The 27912-nt window shown below is 46.0% G+C and overlaps 1 protein-coding gene across 2 annotated transcripts; it reads right to left on the bottom strand.

Moving 5' to 3' along the window:
• Nucleotides 1–835: 835 nt before the first annotated feature.
• RIC8A (RIC8 guanine nucleotide exchange factor A) lies at nucleotides 836–27864 on the bottom strand. 2 transcript variants are annotated; one of them, XM_045013763.1, is made up of 13 exons: nucleotides 27751–27864; nucleotides 27160–27311; nucleotides 25832–26172; nucleotides 23681–23882; nucleotides 14904–14951; nucleotides 12109–12723; nucleotides 10139–10239; nucleotides 9443–9593; nucleotides 8212–8307; nucleotides 7773–7917; nucleotides 4749–4893; nucleotides 3618–3737; nucleotides 836–2223 (listed from the first exon to the last, which is right to left on the bottom strand). In XM_045013763.1, the coding sequence occupies exons 4-13, from the start codon at nucleotides 23762–23764 to the stop codon at nucleotides 2103–2105; spliced, it is 1626 nt and encodes a 541-aa protein (XP_044869698.1). In that variant the 5' UTR covers nucleotides 23765–23882; nucleotides 25832–26172; nucleotides 27160–27311; nucleotides 27751–27864; the 3' UTR covers nucleotides 836–2102. The 2 variants fall into 2 exon arrangements, with proteins under 2 accessions (XP_044869698.1, XP_044869699.1); XM_045013764.1 differs by having other exon boundaries at nucleotides 10139–10233; nucleotides 27160–27864.
• Nucleotides 27865–27912: the final 48 nt, after the last annotated feature.

The following is a 27912-nucleotide window of genomic DNA, read 5'->3' on the forward strand; positions in this document are numbered from 1 at the left end:
TTTTAAAGTAGTAAATCTCTAGCCTTTTTCCCTTGCAGAGACAGCCTTTAAAATGTAAACCAACTGCAAAGTATATTTAGAATTGTTTTTCACCCCTTAAAAAGTTCACAGTAGGACACATTTTTAGGAAAAATCCCCAATTCTCCAGTCCCCACAACTGCCCTCCACAGCTGCACTTCTGCCCGCCAGGGCTCCAACAACACCTTGATTTCCTGGACCACAACCTGTTCAGCGATAAGCCACAAGGCCCAACCCTTCCTGACCATCCTCTCAGGAGAGAAACACTGCTATGCTTAACCTACTCTCTCATTCAGTATGGGTCAGAAACCCCACTATCTACATACAAGCAGGTAACCATTTTGCCCAGATCCACTCCACAAACACTAGCTGAAAACCTCATTCTGCAATTCGGTATATGCCCTTAGATATTCTACACAGAGCAGAAAAGGGAACTAACATGCATGGACTGTATTACTTATTTTTAATAATTACAACCATTTAAAAAGTAATTGGAATACTTATCATGCTCCTATAGCTACAGTACATGTGGCGAGGGACAGGGGGCAGAGTTAAGGGTGTTAGTGGAATCTTAACTTAGAATTTCCTGAATCTCAGGTGCTTAGAAGTTTCAAATTAAACATTCAGTGATATGTTTGGTTTTTTTGAAACTAGAGCTAGTTTCACCCTTAACTGTCTCTTAATATTGCCTATTATTTGGGAATAAAACTGTGTGGAATGATCATGGCTATATGACGAACCCCCAGAAACACTGGCCATTTTCTAATTTGCTTAGAGTTGTGACACTACTCAGATCAATCATTGACACACACTCGTCTGTCAGAAGGTTTTCTTTATTCTAATGTAATTCTTTCTATTTGTGCTAATATGTTCTGAAACTCTTGGTACAGGAGACAAATTGGAAGATAGTTTCTCTTCTTTAAACAGAAAAGTCTACGCCAGAGTGCAGGAGGGGATTTGATACCAGCCTGGGAGTGCAAAGAGCTGCGGCTTTGTGGGAGCTGAAGCAGATGATTCAGCGAGAAACTACGCAATGGGTCTCTGCCTTTCGTTCAGAAAGCAGAATGGGAGAAGTTAGTCCAGGAAACTGAGGGTAGTGGAAACAGGGACACTGCACAGTGCTATAGACTACAAATCAAAGCATTGCTGGCAAACAGTCACCTGCAAATGTCAATCCTGCAGTCAGTGTGAGTGCTGAAAGTTTCTCACAAGAGCTATATTCTCATACCCCCACATGTGCTCCCCACACAGAATGAGCACATGTATCCTAACACGAGTACTGACAGGCAGATGTGCTTAAATATTACACTCACATCCCCACCTGTATACTCCATACACCCCTCATATGCCCACAAATATTATCTATATGTGTACCTAAATATTACATATTGACATGTGCCATCTGTACATATACAATTGCATACACCCAATACACCCAGGCTCACCCATACAAGTACATACCATCAGTATGTAGACATGTAATGCCCCCACTCTTCTAATCACTACACATGTTCCAGGCATGTACTCGTATATACACATTCACACACATCTCATGTTCCCAAATTACCACATATGTTCTCTGACATAGGCACACCCTCATGTGCCCTTACAAATGAATGCACGCTGCACAAGTGCCTCACATACTATAAACACACCCACACCCCATAAAAACACCCAGATGCACACACAGTGATGTGCCTACACATAAGTCAGCACACACAATGCTCCACATGCTACTGGACCCCATTGGTGTAAGAAGATATTCCCTCCTCCCCCTTCCCAATCTTTCTTTATAAAAGTCCTACTGGACAATCCTGGGCTTGGGTTGGAGCGTGAGATCCTCAGGGACATGGAGGGAAAGAGACCAAGATGAAACCAAGCTGTGGCGAGCTCTTTGGGAAAGGAGAGGTGGTTATGGGACCGGAGAGGAGGTGGTTGTTATCCGTCTGGGCAGTGGACTCCAGTCCTGATTCAGATCCCACTGGGAGAGTCCTCACCCAGTATTATCCTCTGGATGCAGCACCAGTTCTGGAGGGAGAGTGGAAAGCCCACAGTCCTTGGGGGGGCGGGTGGAGAGGTGTGAATCAGTCCAACCCCAAGTCAGAGTCAGATGATGACCTCTCCTCTGCCAGCTCATGCACAGCGTTCTCCACAGAGGTGAGATTGCCCCCTGGAGTCATCCCCATCGGCTGGATGACTTGCTGTCTGCAATACAGAAGGAAAGAGCAGAGTTATTTTGGCAAAAGGAGTTCCCAGGAGAAACCACATGTTACTGGAGGGGCTACAGAACTGGGAGACTGGGGAACGCTCACATCGCGGAGCACTCGTGTCCATCCTCTGAGGGACCTGTGGGCACCTCCAGATGGCAGCCAGGGAGAATGCTTTGTGGGATACCAGTGCAGTAGAGGCCCCCTAGTTAAAGAAACAGGCCTGGTTCCAGCAACAACATCCCCATGCACCTAAGGAAGGAATAAACCTGTGAAAAGAATGAGGGGCTGATTTTCAGAAGTTCTGGGCATCCACAACTCACACTGAGCTCCCCACCTCTGAATATCCGGCTCTGTACTTCCACTTGCAAAGCTTCAAAAGGCAGCAGAAAGAATCCCACAGCCCAACAAATCAAGTCCAAGGAATGGATTGATGCCTCTTCTCAAGCAATCCGAAGAGTGCAGCCCCTGCGGCAGGGCGTGCTAGGGGCCCAGAACCCCAGTCATGTTGGAATTAGCATTGGAGATCCCAGGAGCCGCCACTTTAAGCTCCTGCTACACTGGTTGGGTTCTAGAATCTCCTGGGCATTCCTGGCACTGTCCGGAGTAGCACTGGGCAGAGGCAGGGAGTGCTAGCTGAACCACTGTAGTGTAATGTTAGGACTGGCACCAGGATGAGTTTCTCTCTCTCTGACACACATGTGCCATCAGCATTAAATGAACTGCCCTTTTCCTTCCCATCTCGGTGCCTTCTGAACTCTCCAGGTAGATCCCGGACCCCTGTCTGTAGTGCCCCTGAATGATGGATGAGCGCCTACTGGAGAAGGCTCTCCTGTGGGGAAGGAGAATTGGTGCCACTGGCTGCCATCTGTGGCTGAAATGCTACTTCCTACCAGCAGCCACCCAGGGGCAGTGCCACCATCTGCTAGAGAACTCCCAGGCTGAACTCTGGTGAGGTGACAACTCCCGATGCACTGGGAGGTGGAGAACACATTATGTGGTAGTTTCTTAGTCTGTTGCTGTATCAATGAGGTTTGGCCAAGGCCCCTGAACTCCTTTTGCTGGGGTAACAGAATCCAGCTCTGTTAATTTATTCACGTGTTAAATCTTCCCAGCAATCACCCCAAGTCCATCCCCTATGACCTTCCAGGGCCCTGGACTTCTACCACTCACTCACTGCACGGAGCTGGGATTCCCCTCCTCCTCAAGGCATATACGTAGTTGCCCATTAAGACTATCCTACTGCACTGACCTGCCATAGTCATGACTCTATGACAAACCTGGGTCTCCCCAATCTGTGTCTGACCTATATTAGCCAGGACTTTTTCTTCTAGTGCATTCCCCTGCATCCCCAACCCACAACCACGCACACTCCGTTCTCTCTTCTGATACCTGGACAGCTTGTCAAACATGTTAACCAGCTTCATGGCTTCATACTCCTTCTGTTCCTCAGTCATCCCTTCCATGGGGTTGGGGAGCTTCTCCTCCACACGGCCTGTCACTGGGTTAATGCTGAATGCAATGATAGGAACAGGAGGTAGATAGAGAAAAAGAGAGAGACAGAAGAGAGAAACAGGTTCATTGAAAAGCAGGCTGTGTCTATGCGTCTACAATAGCATGAGAGCAGAGCTGCCCACAGAGCACATGATCTCGCCTCTCCTTGGGATACTAGCGCTGGAGGTATCACAGGGGACAGCCAGGTGCTCCTGGCACTTGCCCATGCTCCACTGCATCAGCCCCCACTCTCCTTTGGTAGGAGAGTCCTGCCAAGCCCTCCCCTCCTTCTCTGGCCACCAGAGGGGGAATACACCCTCTCCTCGTCACTTCCTTCCAGAGGCCTCCATCTGTAGAGACCTCACCTCCCTCCTCTTCCACATACATGTGGCCCAGGTGATTCCAAAATTGGTGGACTAATGGCCTGATTTGACATGGCCAATCCTACATTCAACCAGAGCTCGGTAGGACTCTCTACCGAGAGTTCCTCTGTCCACCCCGCATCACAGCATCACTGCTAAGCACTGCTGAGGAGAGAGGAACAATCACTGTGGCTGCAGACAGGGACCCAGCAGCTGGAGGTGGGTATGACCAGAGCTCTAACCCAACCCTCATTACACATGCTACCCCATCTCCATGCTTCTCCGGAGAGGTGCAATAAGACGTGCCCTACTGCCAGTGAGTGGATATGGGCACGCTAGCAGCTGTCACACGAGGGGAGCCATTCCCGAGGTGGGTGATGCACTGGAGTAGGAAGTAGGTAATTTTTGGATGAAATGCCATCAAATGAAGTGAGTAGTGAGGAGGAGAGAGTAGGTGAAGCCCTGGGGGGGGGGGGATGTAGGGAGAGGATGGGGAAGAGCAGAAAGGAATAGGGTGAGAAAAGTGGGTAATGGGGTAGGTGAGAGCACAGGGACAGGAGGGGGAAGGGAGTTCATAGGGACAGGATGGGCATGGAGAAAGGGATTTGTGAGTATGTAGGGACAGAGGGACTGTGGGAAGAGGTGGTGGAGGAAAAGGGGTCCTTACTTGGGCTTAGCTTCCTTGTATTCCTCTGTGTCCGTGTCTTCATCCTCAGAATACTCTCCCTCTGCCCGCCCTCCTGCCATAAGACCTCGTGCTGCTAGGAGCCCAGCTGCATTGCCATACCCTGTGTACTTCACAAATCGTGACACTGATGGGGAGAGACACACGAGAGTCAGCACATCCTTGTGCTGCCCACCAGCCCTCCTGAGGACAGGCTGGAGTGACTGAGAGAAAGTGACCAGTTTTAAACAAGAGGCACCAGCCAGCACAGACATCCACTGGATGTCCCTCATGTGGAAGAAGCAGATGGGAAATGCATACTGTGGGTATGTCTACACTACGGGATTATTCCGATTTTACATAAACCGGTTTTGTAAAACAGATTGTATAAAGTCGAGTGCACGTGGCCACACTAAGCACATTAATTCGGCGGTGTGCGTCCATATACCGAGGCTAGTGTCGATTTCCGGAGCGTTGCACTGTGGGTAGCTATCCCGTAGCTATCCTATAGTTCCCGCAGTCTCCCCTGCCCATTGGAATTCTGGGCTGAGATCCCAATGCAAAAACAGTGTCGCGGGTAATTCTGGGTAAATGTCATCACTCAATCCTTCCTCCGGGAAAGCAACGGCAGACAATCATTTCGCGCCCTTTTTCCCTGGATTGCCCTGGCAGACGCCATAGCATGGCAATCATGGAGCCCGTTTTGCCTTTTGTCACTGTCACCATATGTGTACTGGATGCTGCTGACCGACGCGGTACTGCACTGCTACACAGCAGCATTCATTTGCCTTTGCAAGATAGCAGAGACGGTTACCAGTCATATTGCACCGTCTGCCATGCCATTGTAAATTGGCAATGAGATGACAGTTATCAGTCGTTCTGTACCATCTGCTGCTATCATGGGTGCTCCTGGCTGGCCTTGCTGAGGTCGGCCAGGGGCGCATAGGCAAAAATGGGAATGACTCCCTGGGTCTTTCCCTTCCTATGTTTTGTTTAAAAATAGAGTCAGTCCAGCCTAGAATATGGGGCAAGTGTACTAGAGAACCAGAGAGCACAGCCGCTCCGTGTCAGAGCCCCAGAGATCCCGCAGAAATGATGAGCTGCATGCCATTCTAGGGGGTGCCCCTGCAACAACCCCACCCGTTGCTTCCCTCCTCCCCCAACCCTCCTGGGCTACCGTGGCAGTGTCCCCCCATTTGTGTGCTGAAGTAATAAAGAATGCAGGAATAAGAAACACAGACTTTTTAGTGAGATAAAATGAGGGGGAGGAAGCCTCCAGCTGCTATGATAGTCCAGGCAGGACATTAAAGGGTAGGGGGGAGAGGAGACCAGCCTTCCGCTGCTACGATAGTCCAGGCAGTACAGAATCTTTTCTTTAGACATGACGGGGGGGGGGGGCGGGAGGCTGATAGAGCTCAGCCCCCAGTTGCTATGATGAGGACGGTTACCAGCCGTTCTGTACCATCTGCTGGGAATGACCAGGAGTCATTCCTATTTTTACCCAGGTGCCCCCGGCCGACCTCACCGAGACCAGCCAGGAGCACTCACGGGCTGATGACGAGGACAGTCCTTTTGCACTGTACCGTCTGCCACCAGGGAGGGGAGAGGAGAGGATGCTGCTGTTTAGCGCTCCAGCACCCCATCTACCAGCAGCATGCAGTAGACATAGGGTGACATTGAAAAAAGGAGAGAAACGATTTTTTTCCCTTTTCTTTCGGTGGGGGGGGAAGGGTATAAATTGACGACATACACCCTGAAACACCCGGGAAAATGTTTTTGACCCTTCAGGCACTTGGAGCCCAGCCAAGAATGCAAATGCTTTTCGGAGACTGCGGGGACGGTGGGATAGCTGGAGTCCTCAGTCCCCACTCCCTCCCTCCATGAGCGTCCATTTGATTCTTTGGCTTTCCGTTACGCTTCTCACGCAGCACTGTGCTGAGTCCCTTCTGTGGCCTCTGTCTATCATAGCCTGGAGATTTTTTCAAATGCTTTGTCATTTCGTCTTCTGTAATGGAGCTCTGATACAACAGACTTGTCTCCCCATACAGCGATCAGATCCAATATCTCCCGTACGGTCCATGCTGGAGCTCTTTTTGGATTTGGGACTGCATCGCCACCCGTGCTGATCAGAGCTCCACGCTGGACAAACAGGAAATGAAATTCAAAAGTTCGTGGGGCTTTTCCTGTCTACCTGGCCAATGCATCCGAGTTCAGATGGCTTTCCAGAGCTGTCACAATGGTGCACTGTGGGATAGCTCCCAGAGGTCAATACCGTCGATTTGCGGCCACACTAACCCTAATCCGACATGGCAATACCGATTTCAGCGCTACTCCTCTCGTCAGGGAGGAGTACAGAAACCGGTTTAAAGAGCCCTTTATATCGATATAAAGGGCCTCGTTGTGTGGACGGGTGCAGGGTTAAATCGGTATAACGTTGCTAAATTCGGTTTAAACGCATAGTGTAGACCAGGCCTGTGGCACTGATGGTCAATACACCGCTCCTGAATGCTCAAACAGCAAGTTCAGCTCCGGGTCCTCCTCCCTCAGACAAAATCCCCAAGTACCAATTCTTCCCCTGAACTTTGTGACAGTGGAGCAGAGGGTAAAGCAAACAACACCAGATTTATCATCTGACTCCCCACACTGGAGGGGCTGAACAATGGATCAGTGGAGCTGCATCTGTTGACAGCAGGTCTGAATGTTGCCCAGTGTGCCTGTGAGGTGGAAAGGAGCTGTCTCCTTGCAGAGTGTTTCACTGACCACTGGCACTGCTCATCTATATGGTATGTCTGGGAGGTGGGAAGGCAACTCCGCCTTCCCACAGTGCACTCCTGTACTACCTGCCCCAAGCACTGAATGTCTGGACAGCGTGTCTGAGGGGTGGCAAGGTGTGTCCTCTAGCCTCGGAAGGTCTGATGTGGTGTAAGCTCTAATTGGCTTTGACCAGATATTGGATTCCATGCCCTGCCTCCCTGGCACTAAGATCCCAGAGGATCTCATCCATCCTGTGACATTTTCGTTACTCACCGCTCTCCTTGCAGAGCACAAAGAGGAACTCGGCCGCGCAGTGCTTCACGTCGGTGTCAATGTGAGTCATCAGGCGCACAAGCTTGTTCCGCAGCAAGTTCCCCACCTCGGGGCGATTCTTCACGTCCCGCAGCGGAGGCAGCACCTGCAAAGCCACAGCAAGAGGGATGAAGCTGGAACAGCACTGGGATTTCCAGAATACCACAATGCAATTTACAGATTAATTAAATGAATAAACTATGGGGAGTGCAGCAAGCGTGTAGGCAAATGTTGCAGGTATTGTGGGGCTCATAGCCTTGGATAGCAGAATCTATATACGGAGGGAGCGGGGTATCTGTCTGGAAGCTGGTGGTATCCATAAAGTTTGTGTTATTCTTCTCTCACCTCAGAGGAATCAGGAATGAGTATCATTTGGATTCTCCCTACACCAATACGGTACCTTAGCTTTGAGGAACTTCCTCGTCTGGCGGTGGACGCGGGCACTCTCTGTCAGCAGGTTCAGCACAGGGGTCAGGGTCTCCTTCAGTTTGTGACCCTGTGAAGGAGCCCAGAAGAAACAACAACAACTAGTCATCACAAGCTCACGTAGTTCTCATTGTCCAGTTCCTAACAGAGACAGATCCCGAGAGCGCAGGCCTGCAGGTAAAGAGATGAGGACGGAGGATTCCAGTTCTGTGCCACGGCAGCTTTCCCACTGTGTCAGTGCTCAGAGCTGGCAGCCTCTCTGCATCCGCTGTATGGCATGGGGCTGCCAGAAGTACAATGGAACACAGGAGCGACAGCAGAGAGAGCTGAGAAGTCGTGCAGCCATGCTCAGAAAAGCTCTCAATGTATTTCTAGAGATTGAGGATCACACCCAATGTTCTGCTGAGTTGGTGACGTTTTTAACAGGTTTGCTTCATATAACACCTTTCTGTTGAAAATGAACTGAGAACTTAAAAACAATTTTATTTTTGGCTTCAGGGAAAACTCAGATTAAGCGGCTGGAATAGTAGATCCAGGAATTTGAGGGGGAGAGGGGGTTGGGTGTTAATCCCAATGGATCTGCCTTAATGAAGCTCACAAAAACTCCACCAGCCCTCCACCTCAAAGTGAGATTGTCACCAATCAGTCCTCAGAGCTGCTGAGTTAGTCACGGGAAAGAAACAGCTAACCAATCAATCAACTGCCTACTGTTCAGCAACTCACACTGTCATATCCAAACAGCTGACCAACACACCTGGTAACTAACCAGTGCCAGGGTTTCTGATTCAATCAGCTTTTCAGCACCCTGATCAGTCAGTTAACCAACTCCCATCCAATGAATCTTGCCATGCAAACAAACAGCCAATAAATCTATTACTTTTTAATCAACAAGTTAATCACCCTACTGTCCAGTCAACCAGTGAACCTTGTCAAACACCAACCATAATTTTTTTGCCTTTGTCAGGAAAATATCTGCCACTTCTATTAAAGGTATAGCTACAAACTACTCTGGCGAATTCCAAACCAGCCATCACTTGCTGACATTCCTGTGGTCATCTCGTGAGGTGTTTTGGGTTTTTTTAAATGGAGAAAGTAGCTCTGCTGGTCAGGGATGGAGGGCCAAATCTGCCTTACAGTGAGAAGAGAAGGTACTGCATGGAAAGATGGCACAATGAAAAACTCTGAACAGCATCTCCTCTACCTACCCTGTCAAGTCGTCGCTCTAAGAAATCCAGCAGGACACTGACTGCATCCATGTTGACGCCCATGTACTCAAGCGAGCCTGGCCGCACCTTCGGAGTCAACAGGACATCCAGACACATAAGCGGGAGGTTGCCCAAGAGGTTAACTGTGTGGCTGAACATACAGGGAGAGGAGGAACAAAGAGACATCCAAGGCTCTGTGTTAATGTAGATTCTTTTACTCTCCAAGGAGCAAGTTAATTTCTAAATTCTAGCAATATGATGCGCCGGAGGGTAAGATAAAAAAACATCATTTGCTGGGACCTGCAAATGGACTCTTCTACAACCAAACTAATCAAAGGGTGTGCACACAAAGGTCAAACATGACCTGATTTTGGGAGGTCTCAGCTCTCTCTCTCTAATGACAACTGTCAATGTCAATTGCACAATATATGGCAACTGCTCAGTATGACTCAGGATATGGTTAGATATTTAAGGCCAGATTGTGAAGACCTTTTTCACGTTGGTGAGCAATTCTTGCTCTGATAAGTAGTCCCATTCCCTTCAGCAGAACTACGTGTAGAGAAAGGTAGCATTCAGCATGAGTCAGGGTATCAGAATCTGATCCTTAGTGTCAGGATGGCTTAGATAGTAGCACCTTCTCGTCTGGGTAAGAAGGTTATGTGGGTTCAAGTCTTATGCCAGGACAATGATCTTCACCTATGAAATTCTTCTGTCCGGTCCTCTCCATCAGCTGAAATCATCAGGCAGTGACGCAGGACAGCGCCCAGGCGTCGGTACAGAGCAGCATCTTCCTGGCCCCAAAACAGAAAACAAAAAACCTGATTATGAAAGGGAAGCACATCTCTGCAGTCCCTGAAATCCCAGGGTCTGTTTGCCGTTCTGCCTCTCTACTACTGTTTTGGGAACAGAACACTTCTGTACATTGATACCAAGAACAACCAAATCTTGGTAAACTGGAGTAAGATACCAATCATGGCAATGTCCCCAGAACTCTCTTTTGGCTTCCTGCCATGCTCATGTACTTGCTTGTCCTTTATCTTGCTCCATATCCCTCCTGAGTCCTCCCTCACACTACACGGTTAATCCAGGGGCCAGCAGAGGCCACAGACATTCTTAAGAGTTAGCCATTGCAACCTCCATCATATCCATTAGTTAATACAGAAGGCGGAAAAGGGCCATGCCTTGGCCATTTCAAAGGTGAGTTACATGACTGTTTTGCCCTCTTCCGGCACAAAGAAATTATTTTTAAAGTCATAAAAAAGTTTACAAAAATTAAGAGTTATTAAATGCTACAATTTGTTAAGTGTTAACAAGTATCAGAGTGTAGGGCAAGTATCAGAGGGGTAGCCGTGTTAGTCTGGATCTGTAAAACGCAACAAAGAGTCCTGTGGCACCTTATAGACTAACAGACGTATTGGAGCATAAGCTTTCATGGGTGAATACCCACTTCGTCAGATGCATGTGGTGGAAATTTCCAGAGGCGCAGGTATAAATATGCAGGCCAGAATCAGTCTGGAGATAAGGAGGTTAGTTCAATCAGGGAGGATGAGGCCCTCTTCTAGCAGTTGAGGTGTGAAAACCAAGGGAGGAGAACCTGCTTTTGTAGTTGGCTAGCCATTCACAGTCTTTGTTTAATCCTGAGCTGATGGTGTCAAATTTGCAAATGAACTGAAGTTCAGCAGTTTCTCTTTGGAGTCTGGTCCTGAAGTTTTTTTGCTGCAGGATGGCTACCTTTAAATCTGCTATTGTGTGTCCAGGGAGGTTGAAGTGTTCTCCTACAGGTTTTTGTATATTGCCATTCCTAATGTCTAACTTGTGTCCATTAATCCTTTTACGTAGGGATTGTCCAGTTTGGCCAATGTACATGGCAGAGGGGCACTGCTGGCACATGATGGCGTATATTACATTGGTGGACGTGCAGGTGAATGAACCAGTGATGTTGTGGCTGATCTGGTTAGATCCTGTAATGGTGTCACTGGTGTAAATATGTGGGCAGAGTTGGCATCAAGGTTTGTTGCATGGATTGGTTCCTGAATTAGAGTTACTATGGTGTAGTGTGTGGTTGTTGGAGAGAATATGCTCAAGGTTGGTGGGTTGTCTGTGTGTGAGGACTGGCCTGCCTCCCAAGGCCTGTGAAAGTGAGAGGTCATTGTCCGGGATGGGTTGTAGATCCCTGATGATGCATTGGAGAGGTTTTAGCTGAGGACTGTAGGTGATGGACAGTGGAGTTCTGTTGGTTTCTTTCTTGGGCTTGTCTTGCAGCAGGAGGCTTCTAGGTACATGTCTGGCTCTGTTGATTTGTTTCCTTATTTCCTCGTGCGGGTATCGTAGTTTTGAGGATGCTTGGTGAAGATTCCCGCACGAGGAAATAAGGAAACAAATCAACAGAGCTAACCAGATCACCCACATCATCACTGGTTCATTCACCTGCCACAGGACTCTTTGTTGCTTTTTACAGTGTATAGGGCAGAGACAGCAGAGTTGTCATCAAACTATTCTAGAAGTGAAGGCCCCATGGGCTGCTTCTGTTCCTACATGTGTATGTAACCATGAGTCCACAAACTGGAGGATGCACCAACATCAGACGCAACAGGGAGGAATTGCTAAGTGGAGGTGGAAAACCACAATCAAACCAAGGCATGGGTAGTGACTTCTGGGAAACTTACCTCATCCACCTCCTTCTTGCTGGAGTCAAATGTGATATTGAAGAGCACCTTAAGGATCTCCATAGCACGCTCTGTCTCCTGGCGTGGCAGGGGTAGGGGAGGGCTCCCCTCAGTGGCTACCTCATGGGGGTCCAGCCATTTCACCCCTAGCGTCAGCTCCAGGGTGTCTGTCATCAGGCTGATACCCCTGAGCTCCTGGGCCAGCTGCTGCCGGATGTCCACCCTCAGTGCTGTCAGCAGGAACAGAAGACGCAGGTCAAAAAACTTGACCTCATGGGGGAGGTTCTTCTCATTGTAGAGTTTGATGCGCTCCATAAGACCCACCACGAGCCGGGCCTCAGCCGTCAGCTCTTGTGCCCGGGGACTGCTGAAGACGATGTTGCAGAGGCATTTGAGGGCCTCCAGGATCACATCTAGGTCTGGGACTTCTCGAATGAGCTCCTCTGAATAATCAATGCCAGCATGTCTGGCCAAGGTTTGCAGGCCTTCCCTGGTGGTAAAGGGGTCAAGGCAGCTTTTGTCACGGGACAGGATGCGGATGCTTTCCAAACATGTGACTTGGCAGGAGGGCTGGAGCTCTCTCTCCAGGAACTTGATCAGCAGCTGGGCCATTTTCTGGGGAGTTGGAAGGGAAAAATGAAGACATGGCAAACAATGCCTTAGTTCTGACATTTCCACTGCTGTTCTCACGAGTGGGCACTGTGTAATGCACCGCGCTGAAACAGATAAGCAGTATCTAGAGATGGGCCTATCATAAAGTTCAGATCAAGACATGAACTTTCCAAAACTCAAGGGCGTTTGGCTTCAGAGTGTGGGTTCTGACCCACATCTAGCAATAATGCACGGAAAGGAGTACAAAATTGGGGGGGGGGGGAATGTAATGGGAGTCTCAAGGTCAGAGAGCAGGTGATACTGGGGATGGGGGAGCAGGCTGAAGGAACTGAGGGAAGGATAATACAAGGTTAAGGGAAGGATGGAGGATCTAGCTGGGCTGAGAAGAGGGTGGGAAGAAGGGAAAATCTCTCAGAAGGTTTAGATGTAGTAGAATGTCACTAATTCTCACCGATGACTAGGAGACTCATTGGCCCAGACTCCCTGTTGGGGTAAACTGGGATAGCTCCATCAATACTAATTTACACCAGCTGAGGATCTGTCCCATTGTGAATTGCTGATATCTTGCAGATCAGCGAGTAAGAAAACAAAACAGCAATAAGAGCAAAGGTACAACCCTGCATAGTTTTGTTTCAATGTATTACACTTCATATGACAGTAGTAAATGTTCTGCATATGTTGCATAAGTAATGATGCCACAGCAAGAGAAGACCTCACTACAGCTCGCTCGCTGCCATTCAATCTGTGATGAGAGGTGAGACAGTCATCTGCCATGTGAGTGAATTTTGGAGACTGCGGATCAATGGTGCATGAATCAGTGGGGTTTTACAGTAAATCTTAAGCCTTTCTGGGGATGATCCAAAGTGAACTGAATGAGGAGAGAGCCTTGCAGAGGTAGCCTTTATGAAGAATAATGGATATATGATCACTTCATGCTTTGTTGCAAGATAAGACCTTCAAAAAGCAGGATCCTTCCGCCACCCAAGAAAGGGTTTATGATGGAGTTCTTGAAGCACTGGAGGTTTTTTTTTTATATATATATATTGTATATTTTAAGGCTATAAAAACCATTTAGTACAAAAAACACCCCCTTCCCCCCTCCGACAAATAGTGTAGCATCAAAAACTCCACAGAGGGAAGTTGGGCCTCTCTAATGGAGTAGCTGCTCTCTTGCAGGTAGCTGGAGTCTCCACTGGGTCCTAATACTGTTTTGTCCTTTTGTAAGGCAGGGTGGTGTATGTAAGGGGTTGTCTCTGGTTGATCAGATTGCTCCTCTTAAAAGCTCTTTGCCATAGGATTCATTGTTACTTACTGCTATAAAATCCAAGGGTATTTGGCATATTTCTCACCCTCTATCTATGGGTCACTTCTGTGTGTAGACACAAAAGACATTTCCACTGACTGAGGAGGTACAATCATTTTGTACCACAATACATTTCTCCACTATAGATAAAGGCCTCAGTGTGTCTATGCAGGTGGAGAGTATTATTCTGGCTACCTGGGTGGTGGCAGGTGTGTGCCTCTGTGTATATTACATTCTGCAGGCCACATTCAACTCTGGCATAATTTCATTGACTGCGGTAGAGTTAAAGAAGGCATGACTTTGGTCTGTGTGTCAGTATAGGTGGCAAGCGTTTTCCTGTACGGTATGTCTATTTAGGTGATGTTTGTGTGGCCGTGTGTACATGCATGCACATGGTGGGCATTTGTCTACCTGTAGGGGTGGTGGCAGGAGTGTTGTAGGGTTTGTATCCAAACCCAAAGTAGAGAAGGTGCAGGCAATGTGACAGAGGAGACTGAGACAGAGAGTGATTTTCTATTCCAATGTCTGAAATATGAGATTGAGGCAATAGCTTTTTCACACTAATTATCAAGAACCATAAAAGACGTCTTATGAAAAAGCATTGAGGAATAACTTGCATGGCCCTGGGGAGGAAGGAGAAGGACAGCAGACGTGGCATCGTGCTATGTAGAACCTGCCCTTGGATCAGGAATGGACACTACTGACAAACTGACTCAGGGGACCACTGTTCTAACTCAATGCTCCTCCATCAGTGACCCAGTCCCAGTGAGAGAGCACTAGCTTTTCTCTGGGATTTGCCATCTCTCACCAAGCCCTTTGGCATTCACTGCTCTGCATTCAGGTGCCTCTGGATAGCCATAGTAAGAAACAAAGGACATACCTTCCTCTCCTCCCGCTCTTCATCTTCAAAGGTGAAACACTGAGACTTCTGTGAAAACAAACCAGAAATTACCAGTCTCAAGAGGCAAAAACCAAACTGAGAAAATAAATTTGCTCTACAGTATACAAAGAATGGTTCAGGGACAGCCATTGGGTTGCTTCTACCCAGACAGACACATAATATGAGAGCTACAGGCCAGTCATTGAACTGAAAGGCAGCAATGAGAAAGGAAATCATTCTTCTTGCAGAGAAGAGCCAATTCATGGAACTCACTGCGGCAATAGTATCAGAGGGCTAGCCGTGTTAGTTTGGATCTGTAAAAGCAGCAAAGAGTCCTGTGGCACCTTGTAGACTAACTGCTTCGTGGTATTCACCCACGAAAGCTCGTGCTCCAATACGTCTGTTAGTCTATAAGGTGCCACAGGACTCTTTGCTGCTTTTACAGTATGGCAATGTTTATCAGAGGATATTAAAAGCGTTTAAGATATTTACATAAACAAGTAGAACACAAGCAGCTGAAGTCACTAAGAAACCAGGCAAAAAATTAACAGAGAAATCAGGATTGCTTGCAAAAGTTCAGAAAATCATTTCCCCCCACGGTATAGCACAGTTGACTAGACTCATTATGGAGAGTTTCACCTTCCTCTGAAGCATTACGTAGGAGCCACTGAAAGAGGCAAGATACTTATATGCCTAGGAGACAATTCTGCTAGCACTCTGTTGCAAAACTGTTACTCAGGGTTATATATGTTCAAGGAGCCAACCCGCAGGCACTCCACAAGGCATGTTTCCAGCCAAATTAAAAAAACAACGGAGGGGGAGCAGGAGTCACATGAACTGGAGATACCATTACAAGTCCTTTATACATGGTTGCAATTAGGGTCTGATCCAGAAGCTGCTGAAGTAAATGGAAAGACTCCCACTGACTTCAATGCACTTTGGATCAGACCTCTACTTCCTGGAGTTTGCATTACATTTTAATGACCACTTACATACCCAGACTGTTCTCCAGACACTCCTCTGCTCCATGTCATCCGTCCTCCTTCTGCTTCCTGCCATCCATCCTATTAACCCTCCTCCCACTCCGTGTTCCTGCCATTCCTTCACAGTTTTGTGTGACTTCCTTCTTCTTAAATCTAAGCCTCGTTATTTCACATTTCTCTCCATTGCCCTGATCTTGCTCCTTGTCTGTCGTCCAAGCCATTCTGCGATTTATTAACAGGCATATTTGTACTGATCAGCCCCTGATCTACAGTTGCTCTGGTTTTGTACCATTAACAAGTTTCATCCTTCACTGCATGCTCCTTCTTTTAGGTCACTGAAATGTAAATACCTTTTTAGGATGACACTTCAAAAACGGATTTCTCTTTTGTTCTCTGTGGAGTTTTAAGATCCCTTAGCAATCTGTATATGCAGGAGGTTCCTGTAATATGTCTGCTTTACAAGGTCCTGGGCTTGATCCTCTGTGGAACCCGCAGCTCCCCATTTAGCTTGCTAACCTACAGCCTGGGATTCTTAGGTTGACGGCCATGGGTTTCTGATTTGTATTGGGTACAAACATTTCCACACGTTGTTAAATTTGATGCAGGAATCACTGTGTGAAATTCTGTGGTCTGTGTTACACGGGAGGTCAGGCAGATGATCACAATGGTCCCTTCTGGCCTTAAAATGCGTGACTCTATAAAACAACATGAAGAGTTATGGAAAGAACAGATGAGCAGGGATGGGAGCTGTCATGTAGGAGAGGCCTGTGTCCAGCTTTGCCAATAAATCCATTCTTTTCTAAAGTCTATTGTGATACCTATGTCTCTCCCACTACTGTATGGTTGTTTCTGAGCACTTCCCAAGCACTTAAATACAGAAACAACAGTAACAAACTCTCTCTCTCCTTTTCTTCTTTCCAGGCCTGGGTGAAACACAGCTTGATTCATTGTTTGTTTTTTATTTGCTTGTGAGAGTGGGTGTGTTGAGTGTCTAGTGCCTTGATTAAAGTAGAGAAATGTTATTTCTTGTGAGAATAAGCTGCTTCTGGCTCTTTATTCTGTGGTCTATGAGGACATCCAGGATGTGAGTGATTGTCTTGGTGAACTAAGAGGATAATTCCTTGCAGTGAGAGGTGCTGTGTTCTGGAGTTGAGTGGCGGCCAGCTGAGTTTGCAGTCTAGAAAAATTCTACGGGACTTGCTTTGCTACCTCCATGGCCAGGGAGAGGCAGGCTCTCTATCTCCCTCATAGCAGTGGCAGAAGTTGGTACTGGAAGCTGGCTGTATCAGAACACATTTTCCACCACTTATGCCTGAGTTTCTTCTTGCTTCTTTCATCCTAGGTTGGCTGAGAATGACAGTGATCCAGGGTGGATCACGGTGTGTCAGTGCTAATATCTATAGTCACAATCGGGAAGTGCTTAGCACTAGCGCTAGTTCTTCTCCTCCTTGGCCTCTCAGTTGGTTCAGGTTTTCAATAAGCAAGTTTAGGAATTTGCCAGTGTCCAACAGATTCTCAGGATCCACCACATGCACCAGTTTCTTAGTGTAACAGCAAAGCTTCTGCTGCTCTGTAGCCCAGTTCCCTCCATCCCAAAGGGCTTCAGCTAACAAGGACTGCTCCATGCTTTCAATATCCAAGCAAGCAACTGGCCCAGGACTTTGATAAGTTACCTTCTTATTTGCAACCCTGAACAAAGACCACACCCAGACTGTACAGCACCTTCCCTCTTCACGAGGCCGCTTCACACTGGATCAGAAATGTCTGAGATCTGTCTAAATAGGTATTTTTAACATTGCAAGTGACATGGGCATTTAGACTGCGGCTGCACTAGAAATGCTTTACCAGTATAGGAACACCAGCACACTTCACTGGCAAAGTGCTGTAGTGCGGACGCAACTTATACTGGCAAAGCTGCGCTTTGTACCAATACAGTAAAAACACTCCCCATGAGAAAAACACCAGTAAAAGTGGGGTTTTGTTGGCATAGCTGCAGCTACATGAGGGGCTTCTGCTATGTCAGTCAGGGATCAACCCTCTTCACGTGCCTGACCTATGCCAGCTGAAGACTGTAGCGTAGACATAGCCTTACTCTGCTCTCTTTTTCCAGCTCTATAGGCCCCATTGATGCATGTCGACTGGCTGTAAAACATGCCAGGAGCTGAGCAGGCTTCTATTTTGCACATCTTTCTTTGAAGAGACCTCTCCCAAGAAAGATCCTATTTCTACAATTTTTAAAAAGATGCAAGACGCAAAGGACCACCTCCCCAGACTGGGAAAGCAAGAGATACACCCAACACCTAATACAGAAGACTGCTTGGCAGCTAGGTGAAGGCTCTTGGTCTTAACAAGGCACCTAAGGTGAACACCAGACACTTAGGAATTTATACACCCTGTTGCATCTTAAATATTCTAGGTATTGGCCCTACTCCCTCTCCTTGGTGACTATTTCCATTACCTCCTCCACAGCCACGTCCTATAGTTTCCTCAATCTGCTCTGAATTCCTTAATACAGCTGTTATACTAGCTTCTCTCCAGCCCCTTTGTTTTCAAAAGGTTTAAAATATAGAAGCATAAATTGCCCTGTCTCACTTCCTTTGTTAGCCTCACATTGATCCTGTCCCCACCCTTTGGTTTTCTCAGCTTTCAGATCTTCTAATTCCTGATTAGCTATTCTGGACATGATCTTGATTTTCAATATAATTTTATATGTATCCTTCATCCCACAGTCTAAACAACATATACAGCATCACAGCTGGGTTAAAGAAGAATTCCAGGCAAACAATCAGCACACTGTACGAAAGTGGGAGGAGGCTGGGTGATGTCTAAGGACTTCAAAATGGATTATTTAAATCACTGAGCCATCCCTTCAGCATGTCATCTTCTCCCCTTGGATTCCAGGCAATTCAGATACGATCAATAACGCGTATAGATCTGTCTCTTGCTCTTGGTTCTCAATGCTATGATTTAGGGAATTTCCCATTCTTCTGGAACACAAAGAGCCATCCCTGAGGCCCCACAGTCTCCATCTGCCTCTCATCCTTCACTCTGAAAACATTTGTTTTATCTTGCCTCTGCTTTTCATCCCTCTGGTTTCGGTTTTCATGGCAATTTTACTGCACAATTAACCCCTTCACTGTTGAACCCTGATGCCACTTCTGTATGGCAGCTAAATGCAGCATTATTTTAAGTGCTAAGCTGGCAATGGAACATCAGAATTTCATTGATGCATTTTAACCAGGTACGTTAGACAGCATTGAAGCAGCTAATTTCATTCTATAACCTTTCCATTCCTCTCCTGACCCTGATATTTTATAGCTCAAAAGTGCCTCCTCCTTCTTACCCCGGATGATTCTGTTCCTTTCCTGAACTGGACTTTTTTTTTCCTTTTTCTTTTTTTTTTTTTTTTACTTTTTGAGTGGCAGGCACACAGAATTTGTCCATTTTATTCTCCATCAGGATCCTTTCCATCACATTCAAGTTATGTCTTGCTCCTCCATTGCTTCAACCTTATTAATTAACCTCAGTTTTACACTCTCTTCCACAACTGGCTCTGTGAAATTCGTCTCTAGATTCCTCACAATCAGGTTAACTTCATTGACACACTTAACTAGAATTACTGGCACTGTTGACTGGACCATAGAGGTGGGGAAGTCCTCTACGCTACTCAAAACTAAGTTAAGACATTCCTTTCTTCTCAGCTCACTCTTTTATAAAGCATGCAAGGAAGCCATGTATTTATGTTTAATCTCTTTGAAGCTAGGGCACTGGGCCAGATCCCTAGGTGTTATGAAATGGGGAGATGACACAGGTGGATTTCCACCTCTGCCTCTACTCCTGGAGGCAGAGGGGGACTGTTCTGGTCTCCAGTGCAAATTGGAGCAGCTCCGGAGCTGCTCTAAGGCCAGTTCAGTCAGTCCAAGATTGCCATGCCTCCTCCCCCCGGCACACCCACTGCACCCGGAAGGTGGTCCCAGGAACACGTGATGTGGTAGAACTGCCTACGCTGACTTTCTGCCACCCAAGGTTTCCTCTATGCAAAGGGAACCCTCAGCTACTCTGTTAGCATAACTCTGTGTTCTCTTTGCACTCAAGGAGTGGTACAGAGGGGATGAAGCTGGAGCTGAGAATTGGGTCTTCTTCTAATTGTCTGTAAAGGACCACGTAAAGGTATGGTGCTGCACGATAATAAGGAATAATAATAATAATGTCTATAAAATTCTGATTTATTCTTGTTGCTTGTTGTCCACATATGTATATAGTTTGAAAATCAAGTCTATGAGTAAGTTATTTTAGCCTAGTACTGTGTATAACACACACCTAACTGCCTGTCTGACCAGCTGACATTTTAAAAGACTACAGTGCAGAAGCAGAGAAGTCGATATTCCTGATCCAGGTATGCTGTATGTCCATGCAGATCAGTACTCAGTTACACCCCAAATCATGCATATATGGTGCATACATTTTTTCTTCTTGATATATAGTGCTCACTAGTGCACTGTTTCACCCATTCATTCTCTCTAGTCTATCTGTCTAGGTATTATGAGGTCCTTGTTACCATAGTATCTGAGCTTGTCAGTTATTTACCACGTGTTCTTTAAACACAGTTGATTAGCATATGTAAACACACCCTCTCTATAGCTTATTACAGCCTGTATTTGCTACCGTTGAGTCACTTTGTAATGGAGATCATTTTAAATTACATAACTAACAACAAGTAGACCATGTCAGCTTTATAATGCACTGCAGACTTTCTGGGTGCATTGGCTAGAAAATGTTCTCATCTAGTCTTTGGTACCTTTCACGTAGTCGCTCAATAATACAGGGCCAAACTAAGGGTCTTATTCAGATTTTACTGAGTCATTTTCCAGCAGAGTTCTGCTGAAATCAATAGGAGTGTTAAGTGATAAGGAAGGAATAACAGTGAGGAAGGATCAGAGGGTTTGGCCCATTGCTCACCATAGCAGACGGATTCGAGGAATCCCTCTCGAACATCCAAAGAATGGCATTTCAAATCCAATCTTTTAAAGAACTAAACAATTTTCATACCTCGACATGATGCGTCATTCAAAGGTTTGAGCCAGAAACCAAGATGAGCCCAGTTTATGTAACTCCAAGGTCTCTCAAAGCTTATTATCCTATTCAAATCAGACAGGGGTTGCTGAAGCAGATAAAGGAAAACACTACAGCACCCAACTGTGGCTGCACCCTGCACAAGGGGTGGAGGGTGCACATAGCCTTCCCTTGTTCCCCACCACCTTTGCCTTACTGGATCAGACCACAGCTCCGGAAGCTCCTGCTTCCAACAGTGCCCAATGCCAGATACTTCAGAGGAAGGGGTAAAATGGACAATTATAAACTAGCATTTCCATGGGGGAAGTTATGATTTATGCCCCAACAGAAGAGGGTTTAAAGACTTTTATCCTATCTAATGTAACTGCAGATATCCCTGTTACATTTGTAAATGTTCAGTCCTTGTACCCTCCTCAGCTACTTGTCTGAATTATACCTTGTGGCAGTGAGTTCCACAGGTTAATTGTGCAAGGTGTATAAAAAGCATTTCCTTTTACCAGTTTTAACGGTATTACCTTTTAATTTCACTGGATCATAGAATCATAGATTTTAAGGCCAGAAGGGACTATTATGATCATCTAGTCTGATCTGCATAAAACAGGCACAGAGACTGTGCCTTTATGACAAGAAAAGGTAAGGATGACCTCCTGACTGATCTGTCCTATATCACTCATTATTTTATATACAGGACCTCTCTCACATCCCCTTTCCAAACTAAATAGTCCTCTCTCTCTTCATATGGAACCACTTCCATGCTCCTAATCACTTTTTTGTCGTCCTTTTCTGGACCTTTGAAATTTCTGTTATATCCTTTGGCGATGCAGTAACCAGCACAGATTATAATAGGTCCTGAATTCTCTGCCGGGATAAACTGGCACAGCTCCATCGCAGTTAATAGAACTATCCCAATTTACACCAACAGAGAATTTGATCCACTGCTTAAGGCAAGGATGTCATCAGTTTACATAACAGTATCATCATATTTTTGTTATTAATCTCCATCACATTCTTAATACTCCCTAATATATTTTTGACCAACATTGTGTTTTGCCCAGATGTTTTTATTGTGCTGCCTACAAATGGGGCTCTAGGATTTTTTCCAGAGTGATTATACTTAAGTTTAGAACCTATCAACATGTATGAATAGTTCAAATTGTTCCTTCCAATGTACATCACTTTGCACCAGTACACAATGAATTTTTATTGCCCCCATGTTGCTCAACTGCCTTTTGGCATCTGATCCAGCACCCACTGAAGTCAGTGATAGTATTGCCATTTACTTCAATGGGCTTTGGGGATCCGGTTTGTTGTAGGGTCCTTCAGGAATTCCTGACGTTCTTTTGCAGTCTTCAGAGATTTACATAATTGTCTGTCATCTGCAAATTTGGACTCCTCCACTGTTCGCAATGTCTTCCAGATCCTTTATAAACGTATTAAACAGCCTGACATGAATTCTTCAGGCACCCTAATGTTAACTTTCTTTCATGCCTATTTGTTGAAAAGAATGTATCTGGGGCAGGAATCTCCCATCATCTTCCATGGTGAAGACCAACACAAAGACATTGCCTTAGCTTCTCTGCAATGTCTTATCCTCCTTTATTGCTCCTTTTGCTCCCTGACAGTCTCACTGACTTGCTAACTCTCTCCCAGGCTTCCTGTGTCCGATATACTCTCAAAAATGTCTTGGTGTTTGTTCTGCTATGTTTAGCTATTTGCTCTTCAAATTTCCTCTTAACGTCTTAATTCTTATATTTCATCTGCCACGGTTTGTGTTATTTCTGCTATAAATCACTTTTATGGGGTTCTACTGTTTCTTAGTCGAGACTTTCACTGGATTAAAATTGCCCGGTTGGAACAGATGTAGCACGCACAATTTTTCCCTGGAAAATGACACTTGTGCAACAATATTTGCAGCTTTCTCTGCTCGCTTTCCACCTACTTCTGCGTGATGCAGCATGAGTCATGTAGGATCTGATGGGCCAAATTCATTCCTAAGGTGACTCCTTTGAGGTGAATTTCACCTGCACTTGCGTATTGGTTCCTGAGCTGAAAACATCATGTGAGCCTATTCGTGTAATGTTTTGAAACATTTCCAAGCTGGTAGCAGCAATCGCTCATTCCTACCAGTTTGTTCTTTTCACGTCCTATTTTTGATTCCTCTTATCATCTTATCAACTTTCAGATGAAGCATATGTGGCAAATCCCTACTGTCAATGTGCTTCTTTAATTATCTTTAATTGTGAACCATAATAATTCTACTCCATTCATAGCTTCCTCCTTAGGCCTCATATGTTACCTCCAAACCTTCCTTTACCATAAAGGGCTCCTCCTTTCTATCGCTCACTATTTAGCCCCTGCACAAACATTCAATTCCCTGCCATGCTTCCCTTGCATCCTTGATGCTAAAAATCCAGCCTGAGTGCTTTATTTCCAGTACATAAGTGAAGCAGGAAGGGGAGATATTTACTAGATGCTTAGGAACAGTCACTGTCAAAACATGCAGGAACCACTGATGCTACAAACAAAAGATTTACCCGCTAAGCAGGTTAATGGCAGTTTTATTGAAGCAATGCACAGACAGATGTAGGTAGAGGAGACAGACGGGGACAGCTGGGTGGCACAGAAATCCCACAGCATGGCTTCTCCAGCCAACCTGCTCCCAGACACGTAAACAGGGAAAGCTGAGGACTGGCTCAGGCCAAGCACAAACACAGCACTCACCTCCTGGTTGTAGATCTGCAGTACCTTGAGGATCGCGTCTTGTTCCCCACTTTCCACAGTCTCTACCACATTCTTGAGCTCCATTGCCCCAGCAGCTTGGATATGGATTGGAACGATATGGGGTGGGGTGGGCGGCCTTGCAGCGTTGCCGGATAATTACCCGGATAATTACGGATGCACGGGGACCTTGATACACAGACAACTGGGAGGGAGAGGGGAGGAACACAGAGAGAAAAGTGAAATGGCTCACTCTGTTATATCCAAAGGGCAGAGCAGATGGATGACCCCTGTAAAATCAGACACTAACTCCCTCTCTTTCTCTCGCCCTTTAATCCTCTTCCTCCTCTCTCTGCTTTCCAATGTTTAATAAATGCCCTCCCACCAACGCACTTAGGAAACCTGCCTCCCTTTCCCAGCCGGAAGATTAACACAGAACAGATAACTACAGCTCTCTGCAGCCCTCCTCCTCCGCCCACTGTCCTGATTTCTGTTATCACACAGCAAAATCCCAGAAATGACCCTGTGGAGTAAAAGAGATGCACAATACACAGACAAGCACCATCCAGGCTGGGTTAAGGTGGAGCTGTCCTTTAAGGTGGCATGAAGAAGTTCCTCAATTAAAAGCACTGGGGTTTTGCTTTGTTGGTTCAACAAAGAATCTAGAATACTGAGGCTCTGTAATTGAGGAAGATGGGGGGATATACCAAACACACTATAAAAACGCCTGTCTTGATGACAGATAAAAGGCCTCTATAGGCCAAAGTCACAGTAGGCTTGTATCATCCAGGAAACCAATGTGTTATACAATTATATTAAATAATTAGCTGTGTATTTATATGCAGATAATACTCATTGATTCTTCGGGGCTAGGCATGTGTTTAAGGTTGTTTGTAAAGCCTTGTGTTGATATATGGTGCTGAGAGACATAGTTAATAAATAATATAATACATTGAGTACAATTCCATAAGTTTATGTATGTTTATATTTTCTATAGCTAGATATCAATTCTGCACTACATATTGGTAGCGTAAAATTACACAGTAAGGCCATGATCCTGCAATGAGTCCCCTGCAAACCCTTGTCCCCCACCTCCGACTTCAGTGGGGCTTCATCCAGAGCTCATTGCAGGGTGTGCACCAATGCTATGGCATTACCACAATAAAGCTGAAGGGTTCCTACTGACCATCCACCATGATGTGCATCCTGAAGTATGAGAGCTACTAATAGGGCCATTTAGGAAGACAGAGAGGAACACAGCTCTCAAGAAGCACCAACCACCCCCCAATCCCGCCCCCCCCTCAAAAAAACAAAAAACCACAAACAAACAAAAAAACCCTAAAAGAAATTCTATACAGTTGTAGATTTAAAGCTGGAAAAGGCAGCTCATCTAATTCCACCCTCTTTGGGCCAGTGCAGGATTGTTCCCTACAGTGTATTCTCCAGCTCTTTGTCCAGGCCAGTCTGATGGAGCTTCCACCACTTCCCATGGGACTAGGGCATTTAGACCTCACTATTTGGAATTTTCATCCTGTTTTCCATCTTGCATTTTTCTGTTTAACTCATGAGGAACTCATCCCATTAGTCTTAATTCCACACCCAGCACCATTCTCTCTTTGATGCCCACACCTACCATAAATATATAGAAGCTGGTCTTTGTGCTCCTCCCTCTGGTACTGGTTCTGCAAACATTTACACGTGCTCACCTTTAGTTCTGTGAGCAGTCCCTTGAAATCAGTGGAAATACTCCTGGTAGTAGAGTTCAGCATGTGTAAGGTCTTTGCAGAATCAGGGCCTTAGTCTTTGTTTAGCCAAACTACACATGTGCATGTTTTTTAACCTTTCATAATAAATCAACCTTTTCAGAAATCCTGATCACTTTGGAGGGACAGAATGGGGCAAATAATAACTATTTTACTAAAAGTAGGGACTGGGACTCCGCAATTGAGACAGAGGGCATAGAAGCAAAATGTCTGCAACAATTAACAATAACCATTATAATAATTATTAGATTAGCTTTACTTTAAATGATAAAATGTTGCTAAATCAGTTGAAACAACTCCACCATCCAGATCAATGAAAAAGGGTATAAACAAACCTTAGGAACTACTATATGTTAAATATATATATATATATATATATATAGCACATTACCTTTACTTTAGCTTTCCTTGCTCAGGTTTCCTGCCTTATTTCCTGAACACAGCAGTTGTTCCTCCAATGCAGCGTTTAGTGAGGGCACCTGCTTTGTTTGTTTTTTAAAAAACTTGTTCTTTCAAGCTCGGACGCCAGCGGCAGAGTGGAATGCGGTGTCATTTGCTCGGCTGGGCTGCTGTTCCTAGGGCAGGGTAGAGATCTTTCTCTCCTCCCCCTCCCCACTATCCACGGCGAGCGGGAAAGGGAGGGTTTGTGTGTGTGTGACTCATACGGAAGTTGTGACCCGTGCTGTTAACGCTGCATCCGAGAACCGATTCAGAAGGGGTGGGTGGCAGCAGCTCGGGTAGGGAAGAAGACACAGACAAAAGAAAAGCTGCGTTAAGGGAGGTTTGGAATCGGGGGAAGGACAGAGTTAACTTCCAGGGATCTGCCATAAGAACGTTAAACAAAGGATGCAATCTGGAAATATTTTAGGCGCTGAACACCTTTTCCTGGTAGGATTAATGACAAATAATGAAAAATCCTCTCCTCTCCCATTGTGTTTGAGAGTGAGAGATGGAAAAAAAATCCCTAACGTAAACTAATGAAGCAGGGCTAGGCAAACCTGTTCTTTCTCCTATTCGTTATTTTAAAAAATATGTAATATTTAAAGCTATGAAATATAAAATAGCAAACATTATGGAACAAACAAGGCATGTGCTAAATATCACTGCTCAATCGCTGTTTTTCTGGTCTATCCCATCTCCCTATCTGTTCATTCTCGGTATCCCAATGTTGGTGTCCCTAGGCCTAAGTAAACCAAAGTTGTGACTTTGGGCCTGAGTGAACCAAAGTTCTTCCATGCTGTGAACTTTAACCAGCCTAAGATGCTAATAAACAGCAAGCACAATGTGTAACTGTCAGCTTTCTTAGCTTGCAGCTGCAGGATAGCTCGAAACAGCAAAAAGCAGCAGTAAGACGGGGGGGGGGGGGGGAGAAGGGGGAGGAAAATCTGCATGCATCTGTGCTGTGAAGGCCATAGATAAATATGCGAATGAGAACAGTTCTAACAAGCTACATTATAGTGTTAAGTGTAACTGTTGCAAGGGGGAGGGGAAAAGGGGGAAAAACAAGGGGGGTATAAATGCTGGGACCCCGCCTGCGTGCGGATGTGCAGGATTTGAGAATGCTTTTTCTCCCTAGCACCTTTTTTGAGCTCAAATAAACTTGGTTTGTTTCTCCACCTTGGTGTGTTAATTAGTGTGACGCACACCAGGCAACAAACCCCCACTGTTGCTCCTCCTCGGGCCCTTTGGGCCGGCAACACCAATGGTGTAAATACTTACTGCCAGGCGGAGTGGCTTCCTCCCTGCGTGGTCCCACTAATGGAGTTCTCTAAAGCCTAGATCCTACTAGCTGTTCCCCATCACTGGGACCTTGCATCTCTTGGGAGCTCTGTGCAGGCGCAGGCATCTGGTCACATGGATCAAATTGCAGCCTCAGGGATTAAATAAATAATATTTTGTCAGTGTGAGAAGGAGACCCAGGAAGTTTAGGCCAGGATGTTAGGCTTTATTAATTAAAATAAACTATTGAAACGTTTTCCATTCCACTCAAAGCTTATTTTTTAAAATGTAAAAATTCCGATGTTACAACAAGCCCAAACAAAAGAGCATTACAGTACTATCACTCAGGTTTAAAAACTAAACCCTGAGGGGATGGTTTGCAGGACTGAGGCCTACCACCAGGCGTGACACTACCTAATCTACAAACCCTAAGGAAAGGAGAGCAGCCAATCAGGATGTTGGAATCCCTCCTGCATTGTCCTGGAGTCTCCAGGAGTTAAAGATTAATATTTAATTAAAGCCCATCATGTCATGTGATGAAACCTCCCAGAACACCTGGCACCAAAACTGGCAACTCTAAGCTTGACTGACCGAAGGGGTGAGAGAGCGGGGTGGGTTACAGCCCTACAGGGACCCACACATCACACAGGTGTATTGCTGACTTAGACACACGCAGGGCGGTGTGGGGCCCCATTGCAATGGGTCTAACACACCTAGCATCCACCCTCTAGCCCATGGGTCCCCAGCCGGTGG

The sequence above is a fragment of the Mauremys mutica genome, chromosome 4, assembly GCF_020497125.1.
Source record: "Mauremys mutica isolate MM-2020 ecotype Southern chromosome 4, ASM2049712v1, whole genome shotgun sequence".
Taxonomy (NCBI): domain Eukaryota; kingdom Metazoa; phylum Chordata; order Testudines; family Geoemydidae; genus Mauremys; species Mauremys mutica.